This window comes from Epinephelus moara, chromosome 7, assembly GCF_006386435.1.
Source record: "Epinephelus moara isolate mb chromosome 7, YSFRI_EMoa_1.0, whole genome shotgun sequence".
In the NCBI taxonomy this organism is placed as follows: Eukaryota; Metazoa; Chordata; class Actinopteri; order Perciformes; family Serranidae; genus Epinephelus; species Epinephelus moara.
In genome coordinates this window covers 17,688,338-17,698,644 of record NC_065512.1, presented here as the reverse complement: position 1 = coordinate 17,698,644, position 10,307 = coordinate 17,688,338, and the positions used below count along the sequence as shown (strand labels likewise).

The following is a 10,307-nucleotide window of genomic DNA, read 5'->3' as shown; positions in this document are numbered from 1 at the left end:
CGACCCAGAATCCCTTGCACCCGCTGGGGGACTCTGTGATTGGCCAGCTGCTCCACCTGGAGACCAAGCCTTCCATTCGCACTCTCACCAAACATGTAGAGATCTCCATCCACTAAAAGAAAGCAGACACAACACTAGTATCAGAAGGTCGGTTAACTGAACCGTCTCTTGTGCTGTGTTTGGTTGGACTGTGTTGTACCTGTGACAAACGCTGAGTGGTGGTACCCACAGGAGACCCACATCACTGCTTCCCCAACATCCACCTCTCTGGGTTCTGCTGCATACCCTTCGTCCCCTAAGCCGATCTGGCCCACGGCGTTGTCTCCCCACATGAACAGCCTCCCGTCCTCTACAAACACACACAGAGGTTAGCAAACATCTCACACTACTGTTATGGGGACACTTGTTACATTATTATTTGACACAGTTTGAACCTGTTAAAGCAGCTGTGGTGTTGCATCCTGCAGAGAGCATTTTGATTGGTGCGTGGTCACAGAAAGGTGGCAGCAGGTGGAAGGATGTAGTGTTGTTGCAGTGGCCCAAACCGAGCTGCCCCTCCTGGTTACTGCCCGCAACATACACACTACCCCGCCCTGAAAATACAAAACACCTGAATTAAATACGGCCAATTCTGGAGACTACTGTTGTGTGTTTTAAGGAAACATCCGTCATATTCTGATATCATTTGTTTATCATCTTACATGTGCAGACGATTGTGTGATCTCTCCCACAAGCTACAAGCTTCACCTTCTCAGACTTTAAGGCTGCAAGAAAAATACACCATTATAGCTACTAAAATAATACCAAAATACCAAAAATAAAAGACTCATCAGTCAATATCTAGCTGAGAACTAGTTGTTCCAGTACTGATACAGTTTGAGAAATGCCTTGGATACTGCCTAAAACACTGGATTGGGTCTCGGACAGTGTGCTAACCTAAGCACTGGTCCAATACCTCATAAGTTATTAATAAACCTGACAGTAGTTTCACACCTGAATAAAACAGCAGTTTTCCCAGAAATCAGTTTTTCTTTGCTGCTTTAAAACAGCAGCCTACACAGCAACTTGGGCTGAGCAGCCACTGTAGACTGCTTTTTTATAGCGCCTAAAAAGAAGTGATTTCTGGTTAATAGTTTATCATTAGCTGTTTGCAAAATTACAGCAATATTGGCAGTATTTGACACTGGAAAGTCACATGAGTAATAAGGTAACATGTAAGGTGTTAAAGGTAAAGTTTCAAGAATTGGCAGTTGTGTTGATAGATTCATTATCTGTATGTATTTGTTAATGTTTTACAAAGAGCAAGTAGTTGCCAACTTTGCTTATCTGCTTTATTTTATTTTATTTCATTTCATTTCATTTCATTTTATTATTTTATTTTATTTTATTTTATCATTTTATTGTATTTTATTTTATTTATTTATCTGTGTATTCATTTAGTTAGTTATTTTGTTCTTTGTATTTCTTGAACTTGCCTCATTTAATTTACTAACCTATAATTTATTTGTAAATTATATTTTATATCAATAATCTGAATCTGTAAATTAACTAAACTTATTACACAAATGTAGTTGAGTAAAAATTACAATATTTGTCTCTGTAATGTGGTGGAGTTAAAGAATAAAGTGTCAGAAAATGGAAATACTCAAGTAAAATACAAAATTACTTGTGTAAATGTTCTTAGTTACTTTCCACAGCCGGACAAAACAAGTGATTTGAAGATGTAATTCAGGGCTTTTCACTGGTTTCTGAAACTTTATAACCCAAATGTTTTAAGGATTAATTAAGAAAATAATTAGCATATTAATCAATGATTAATCAATGATGATAATTATTTGAAGTTTTAGTGTGAAGTACCTGACCTTTCACAGAGACAGGTTTGCTGGCAGCAGGCTTCAATCCAAGCCCCAGTTGGCCCCACATATTCCCACCAAACATGAGCAGCCTGCCATTTTCTGCAGACATAATATTCATTCAATTAAACAAATATCTCTCACTGAACACATTAATTATTCATCATTAAAATCTGCATTATTATCTGCACCTGTGATGACAGCAGTGTGTTCTCCCCCACAGGACAGGTGCACAGGCAGGTCATTCTTCAACCAGAACTTACTAGGCACATTATCAGCAAAACTGCTCTTTCCAAATGTGAAGATGGCTCCTGTTTCTGAAGACAAATGTGGGATTCATCTTTTAAAACAGACTTTAATAGAAATGATGGACACTGTGCAGTACTTAAAGGCAACACTAACTTACTCCCCTCTAACTTAACACCGGCTAAATCCCAACCTGCTGTCACATCTCAAGCCATTTAAGTAGCAGCCTGACAGAAATAGCATCAGGTCAACCTCACATACAGAGTGTGGAAACGTTAGCAGAATGAATAGGTAAGTATATTACTTATACAGATAGGCACAATATATGTTGGTTAATGTAATGTGATGAAAGTACTCTCACCGGGTATGTCCACATCGTCCTGTCCCGTCATCTCCACTGCTGTCCCCTCACACCTCCTCACGTGCACTGTGTGTCAGTGCTCACCTACTGACCGGTGGATCAACCAGACGTCAGGGAGGGGCAGGAGCCAGCTAACCTCCTTACACAAATATAAATTAATTTTAAAAAACATACAAAAAAATATATTTTTGGCAGATATATAGATGAGGAAAGGTTGTGTAAGGGGAGAGTGTATTTACTTTGTAACACTGGGTGGTACTTGGACTGTAAATAAACTGGGTTTATTACTTGTTTATTTAATTAGGTGGTAAATAGACTGGGGATAGTTGTATATTAGTTGTAAATAAATTTGGGAATTAGTTGAAATAATATATGAATTAAAAGAAGAAATGTAAGAAAGGGGTAGGGACATAAAAGTTTTACGTCTATCTGCGTCCTTTTCGGACACTGTTATTTATGTTTTTTGAATTTTTTGGTTTGAAATTAATTCATTTATTCATTCATTCAACCTAGCTTACCGTGAAAGTAAAGTTATCTATAGATTTTACATGTGTTGATCCAAAGACATGTGCCGCCATTGATTCCCCCCTATTTAAATTAATGTGCAAAAACAATTTAATGCAGTAGATTTTCAAGCAATCAATTAGATTTTCAAGATCAATTGAATTAAGTATGTTTCTCTAAAAACAAAATTTCCAATGGTTTATATTCCTTACCTACTATTTCATAAGTGTGGTGGCCTAAGATTTCTGTTATGTAGTGATTATAAGAATAACAAATTGCCTGTTAAGCTTTCTAATTTTCAGAAACAAGCTCTTGAAGCTTGGGGGATTGCTTACAAACATAATTTTTGGAACAATCAGCATATATTGTCTAGAAACAAGTCCAGATACATGAAAGACTGGATTAATAAGGGTTTAATCTTTGTATTAGATGTTCTTAATGATCGAGGCAACCTCTACAAATATGAAGATTTGTTCAGAATAAGGAAATGAATATTTCTGGAAAGGAATATAACAGTGTTTTAAAAAGTATTTCACCAAAGCTACTGTTTCTCATCAAATGTGCATTGCTGTGATTGGAGACATTTCCAAATTCTTAATTGGTGGGAAAGACCTATCTGACTGTATGTGTTATAATCACCATATCAGAAAAAATACTCCCTATAATTAACTCTTTTATGGAAACTGAATTTTCCAGAAACAGATAACAGATAAAATGTAAAGTTTTGTCTTTGGATCGCGGTTTGCACACAGCGACACATGGTGTTCCTGCTTTATGTGCTGCCTAGCAACCTCATTACTCGCTGTTGGTAAACTAGCTGTAACTATTTTTGTTTTGCAGCTGAAATACACTAAAAAACTGCTTTAGTAGTCGTCATATTACAACATAAGAAAACCAAAAAGCGTTTGTCATCTCATTTCAGCTGTCAAACAAAAAGCACTGAGCTCATGAGAGGCCACGCCTCGCTTCCGGGTTTTGCGGTGACGTCACTGGTAGCCACGCTGCCTACTATTTCTGGAAGGGGCAGTGAATGAAACTCTGACGAAATATTCCCACAACATTACGCTTTCATTGTTTTTTCCCTGAGCAGCAATGTTTACTAAACTATTATCTGTAAACAACAACGTTTTCAAATGTTTGAAAACTCTCCAAGTCCGCTCTGCTCGAGGCTTTAGGTAAGAAACTCTACATAACTTTATTTAGATCAGCATACCGATGGTAAAGGTTTGTCAGCAATGCATGTATTGTTGGTACAAGTTCTAACACATGCGTTATGCCCTACTTTGTGACTTTCTCAGCATTGGAGCTTCGTGTCTCGGTTCAGTGAGTTTAAAGGGTCGCAGCTGTCTCACTCTGAAAGACTTCAGCTCAGATGAAATCAAGAGGCTGCTGTGGGTGTCTGCAGATCTGAAACATCGGATCAAACATGAAAAACAGGTTAGTAACAATAGCAAACTAATGTCAGCTGCAGTGTGCATGACATGAATATCCTCAGTTTTACTTTGCAGACTCAGGATGGGTAATTTTTAAAGGAATCTGTGATTTCTATTTCAGTATCTTCCTCTTCTGCAAGGAAAGTCCATTGCTATGATATTTGAGAAGAGGAGCACCAGAACAAGAATGTCCACAGAGACAGGTGTCCGTTTTGTATTTAAGTATCTGTATTGATGTTTGCACATGTGCTTCAGTTTAACAATATAGTGAATAGCAGATTACAGGAGGTGGGTAAATGTTATAAAGTCACAGGGCAGTTTTTAAGTGCGTAGTGTATACTTTAAATTACAGAACTATCTTTTTTTTCTTGTGAAGATTTGTTCGCTCAATTTACAGGGCAGTTGCAATATGTAAGATGCATAAACATTTCTATTTCTATTGCCATGTCACAATAGAATAAAAGAAAGGAAAAGGAAAAATACATGTGCATATACATACAAATGTACCTGTATAAAAATGTTAATTATATACATAATAATTATACATTAAAGAAAAGATTAAATTGCATTAATGAGAACAGTCTAACATCAGTGTATCATCTCACACTGTTCACTGGGTGAGTGTGTTCATCAGTGTGTTCAGTGGTGTAAAAGTCATTGTTCATGTGGACACAAAAGAATTGCTGAAAGGTGACTTTCACTGCACCCCTGGAACAAAACAGTCCGTGACTATTTCCACTCCTCTTTTTCCCTGTACTGCTCCCCTTCAACACCATTTGGCCATCATAGAAATTGAAGGTTATCACACACCATTTGAGAACCACTGTTGTAAAGGGCTAGTTCAGATTCACCAAAGTCATACAATAAGACAAACAAACAAACTGATGGAGGCAATGGTAGACCACCACCTCCTGTGTTTGATGAGGTGAAATTACCATTTTGGTCAGTGGAGTCTGGCTTTAAAGAGAGCATACATAAGTTTCACTGAGTTTCAGCACAATTATTTATCAGAAAGGGCTGCCTGTTTGGGAAGTACTGAGGATACCACTGGATAAATGAGACTTGGACTGCACTGCAGGAGTTGTGTGAGAGTTTGTAAATGGATGTTTTTAGACTCATGCGAGAAAAACAAAAAGTTTGTTTATGAATTCAAAGTAACACATGCTGAGTAACTGCTAAACAAATGGTCATTTGCGGGTCAAAGTGTTCCTTTAATATCCTCTCGTATCCAGGTTTTGCTTTGCTTGGCGGACACCCCTGTTTCCTCACCTCTCAGGACATCCACCTGGGCGTCAATGAGAGCAGCACAGACACAGCAAGGTGAGTCTAATAATTATGTTTTCACTCATAGACATAAAATGAAATGAATGTCAGTCAGTTGATAGATGTAGGCTGTGTATTTGAATATTCAGGTAAATCTTAATGAGCATGGTATTTTTCAGTGTAACTTCACATATTGTAATACTGGTGAGTTTTTCAAGGTTGTAACCATCATCTCGTGTTGTTTACTGCTGCTGCTGATTACTAAAGAGAGAGACAAGTGTTTGTGGCCCAGCATATGACCCTCAGCCCCCTGGGTTCATGTCCCAATCAGTAGTCTCTCAACTCCTCCCACAGGGTTCTCTCAGGTCTCTGCGATATTGTCTTGGCTCGCGTATACAGCCACTCCACGCTGGAGGAGCTGGATAAGGAGGCCTCCATCCCCATCATCAACGGCCTCTCTGACCTCTACCACCCAATCCAGATTCTGGCTGACTTCCTTACTTTACAGGTACTCCCAACTCCTGCAACATACTGCAGTTTTCATCCAGTAAATGATAATGACATAGTGTTTTCTAAATTACTGCCATTCAGGAGCATTATGGGTCCCTCAGTGGACTAACAGTGAGCTGGATTGGAGATGGGAACAACGTCCTGCACTCCTTTATGATGTCTGCAGCTAAATTGGGAGTTCATCTTAAGATTGCTACCCCAAAGGTTTGCCTGGTTTTATGCTCTTCAGTACACGTGGCCTCTCTTTTAATGCACTTCCTTTTCGTTCGCTTTGTAATGTACATCAATAATCCTACCAAAGCTAAAACTGTATCTTCATTCTCAGGGGTATGAGCCAGACAGGAGTGTTCTTCAAGAGGCACAAAGACTCTCCAGAGAGGTGAGGTCTTCCTCTTTATGTGTCATTATTATAAACAGACCTCATGTCATCATGTTAATTCGTAACGTTACATTTTGTCTCAGCATGGGACCCAGCTTGTTCTGACCTCTGACCCGAGGGAGGCTGCAACCGGCAGCGATGTTTTGGTTACCGACACCTGGGTCAGCATGGGACAGGAAGAAGAGAAGAAAAAGAGACTTAATGACTTTAAAGGTTACCAGATTACAATGCAGGTAAATAAAAAAACATTGTCATATTAAGCTGTTTATAGTTTTTGCATTATGTTTGATTTGGTATCTTATTGATATTTCAGTCAGTGCCTGTTTCCAAATTATCCCCTCTTTACAGCTTTACACACTTTTGACAGTCAGCAAATGAGTATAAAACACAATCTGCCTGACTGCCTGCTCACAAAGCAGTCGGTTTTAATCTTCTACTAATTGTTTGTGTGGTAAACTAATCTAACACTTATTACGGCCTTCATCTGGTTTTTAAATTAGCTAGTAAGCATTCAATAAAACTCTTGCACAGAAAATGATTATATAATTGATATCATGTTCTGAAAATGATTTCAGTAATTATTTGGGTCAATAAAATTATGCCTTTATGCCTGGCAATTAAATATTTTGCAAAGGAGCAAAAGTGTAATGTCACTGAGTTGATGGGGGTTGAAAAGGGATATTTATATATTCTTCAACCTGGACCTTTTTTTCCTATGTTTTGTGTCTGAGTGACTGATGGAGAAAACATTTTTCGAAATTGGCCAAGAGCTTCAGCCAGCAGTGGTGAAACAGGCTGAAATGCAACCACTCACAACGTCCACTAAAAGTGCTTGTTTCTGCCACTGACAGGCTCAGATTGTTATTACAAGTATCTGACCACATTATGGAAAGGATCCCCACAGAGACATACCATTTTGTTTAAGTGTAAGATCCTGTTATTTTTTTAACCAGAAACTACCCCAAAATCAGCATCGCCAAAGCTACCAGACTCCATTTAAATAAACAGTAATTTTATCATCATAAAACTCACTTTATTCAGAGTCAACCGAAATACAATAAAACTCACAAAAACCATCTTGGTTCATCTTTACACTGTTCCAGCAATCACCAACTCTGATTTAGTCAAAATGAACCATTAATTCACCCAGTTAGGTGTGAAAATTAGTTCTTTGACTATGTGAAGAAGATGACCTTTCCAGCTGTCCCTGAAAAATATCCCACTTAATTTTGTCTATTTTTGTATCCATATCTTTACTCTTACCCCAACTTTAAGGGCAAGTTTATTGTTTACTGTAAAAAGTGAAATATGACCAAGCTGAATGTTTTTTTTTTCTGTGTAGGTTCTAAAAATTAAGTATTGTATTGTATGAGTTAAAGGGTTACTTTAACTCCATGTTTTGTCTCTGGTCCACTACAGACAGGAAGTGTGTCCAAACCAGACTGGACCTTCCTGCATTGTCTCCCTCGGAAAATGGAGGAGGTAGATGACGAGGTATTCTACTCATCCCGCTCCCTCGTCTTCCCCGAGGCAGAGAACAGAAAGTGGACAATCATGGTGAGTAACCTGATTATTATCTGATGTATGGTTTTATACTAGTGTGGGTTTCATTCAATCCTGTCAAAATTCTTCAGTCTGATTCTCCATCTACTGTTAATCACATCTGTCTTGTCTCTCAGGGTCTGATGGTGTCTCTTCTGACTGACTACACTCCACAGATGCCTATGCTCAAGTTTTAACTTCAGCTCCAAGGTGGAGTCTTACTCGTCTGTCCTGATGTATGACAGTCCTGATGTAGCTGCCTCTGTAAAGTTTAATGTCAGATTTTACTTATTGATAGCACCATCACAACGCTACATGGGTTACCACAAAATAACAGTGTTTACATTGTTTAAGTCACTTTATGTTTTAGAGCATGGATACCATTGTTTGCTTTGTTCAGCTGTTCAGTTATAGGTCAAAATTATCTGTTTACATTCTACTTTTAATGTGATAAGGGGCGAGGATTACAACGTGTGTGAGTTTTACAGTGGAAATATGTTTGACATGTGTTACTGACAAGGAAAAAGATTACTGAGCTTTTCCTCTACTTGCATAATGTTGTCGTGACTTCTCTACGATCTCCAAGCGCACTGAAAATTTGAAGGAGAAAATGCGGTCGGTCCTAGCTGACTCCTTGCAGTCTCTACATGGCATTAACACAGCCACTGTAACTCCAACATGAAGTTACATTTTTAAGGAAATGCCCATTGGTCACTGTGCCTAAGCCCAGTAAATGCACAAGTATAAATCCAGCTTTACAGCCAAAATCTTTGTTCACATCACCCTGGTGACCCAGTAATCTAAGACATATACCAAAGTATACCCCTCTCTCCTCACCTGTTTGCCTCTGTTGTATACTATCTAATAAAAGCTAAATGCCAAAAATGTGTTTTTTAAAAAAGACATTGTATATAATTATGTACGTTGCGTATCAGTTGTTAAGTTCAGATTGGTTTTTCAAGTGAGTACTGTATCACCATGGGGTGTTAAATGCTTTAGAAAATGGACAAAACACTGGCATCATAGATGTCCTAAAGCAGTGGTTCTCAAATGGTGTGTCATGGGATTTTGTGATAACCACACATTGTTATTATAATAGCATAGCATATTATAGCAATATTCAACTAGGCCTATAGAAAAAGTTAGGAATTAATTTTTAATTGACTTTATCAGTATTTTGTGTGCACCCATTTTCTAATAAAGAGGCAAACTCTGACTATAAACTGTAATTTCATTGAATTTAATTTAAAAAATCTTCACAGGGAACCTATTTGTTGCCATTGACATGTGGGAATTACAAGTGTAAAGCCCTGGTTGGCAGCCAGTGTGAGGGATGATAACATTTAAAAGGAGAAAGCCGTGAATGGGACAATGGATCGTTTTATTGTACAGAGCAAATTACAACTTAGCACCAGTGAAGACGACCTACCACTGAAAGAAAAGAGAAAAAAAAAACTGGCAAAACCTACCTGTCTGATTTTTTTCTTATTTATATTGCCTTCTGTGGTGATAAGAGTGATGACATGTTATAGTCTTAAAGTAAAAGAAATTTGTGTTGTCAGATTAATCCAGTTAAGAGGATTTTTATATCCTTTTTAAGTCTGAATGTATACAAATGTGCCTTTGACATCATGCTCTTCACTTTTATAATACTACTTATGAGTTTTTGTATTGTTCAGTTTACATCAGAATACATCTAAAACTGTATTGTTTGCATTCAGAATATAAAATATGTTTTAAAGGGCAGAATCCCACAATATATCACAATCTGGCACCCTCTCAAATCACACCTTGCACAAAGTACACTTCCTGAGTTGTAACCCACTCTTCTACAATAATATGAGTTATTGAGTGAGACAAGGGTAATGGATAAGGGAATAGAAGGAGTTAAGGAAGTTCTGTATTTAGACTTAGTTTCCCTGTTTTTAATTTTTATTATTTTCCCCCCCTGTATTTACTTTATGTGCATTTAATCCACATATGTTTTGTCCTGTTTACATGTTCATGCTCATGTTTTCCTGCATCTGTGAGCTTATTATTCCTATGTTATTTTCTGTAAAATGAAATGAGGGCTGACACTGCAACATGATATATGTAATTTTATCTTTGGCTCAATAAAATATACCTGGGAAAGAATATAATAATTGCCTGCCTCCTGTTGAGCTCAGCCCAGCGGTTGTGATATTCAGGCAGAGTGCGCCCTCTGGTGGAAGAGT

At 37.8% G+C, this 10,307-nt stretch overlaps 2 protein-coding genes across 2 annotated transcripts in view; one reads left to right on the top strand and one right to left on the bottom strand.

The window, feature by feature from the left end:
- rpgra (retinitis pigmentosa GTPase regulator a) overlaps nt 1–4,369 on the bottom strand; it is a 15,051-nt gene extending 10,682 nt beyond the window's left edge. The window contains exons 1-8 of the mRNA XM_050049673.1: nt 4,247–4,369; nt 2,461–2,599; nt 2,045–2,170; nt 1,863–1,955; nt 702–764; nt 435–593; nt 200–349; nt 5–112 (exon numbers count right to left, since the gene is read on the bottom strand). Coding sequence (XP_049905630.1) covers nt 5–112; nt 200–349; nt 435–593; nt 702–764; nt 1,863–1,955; nt 2,045–2,170; nt 2,461–2,491 — 730 coding nt within the window. The 5' untranslated portion in view covers nt 2,492–2,599; nt 4,247–4,369. The remainder of the gene's footprint in view (nt 1–4; nt 113–199; nt 350–434; nt 594–701; nt 765–1,862; nt 1,956–2,044; nt 2,171–2,460; nt 2,600–4,246) is intronic.
- On the top strand, nt 3,948–10,218 carry otc (ornithine transcarbamylase). Its single transcript, XM_050049294.1, has 10 exons — nt 3,948–4,139; nt 4,263–4,401; nt 4,519–4,600; nt 5,630–5,717; nt 6,015–6,168; nt 6,252–6,374; nt 6,496–6,549; nt 6,633–6,782; nt 7,969–8,106; nt 8,229–10,218. Exons 1-10 carry the CDS (start codon nt 4,057–4,059, stop codon nt 8,286–8,288), a joined length of 1,071 nt encoding a protein of 356 aa, XP_049905251.1. The 5' UTR covers nt 3,948–4,056; the 3' UTR covers nt 8,289–10,218.
- The last annotated feature ends 89 nt before the right edge of the window (nt 10,219–10,307 follow it).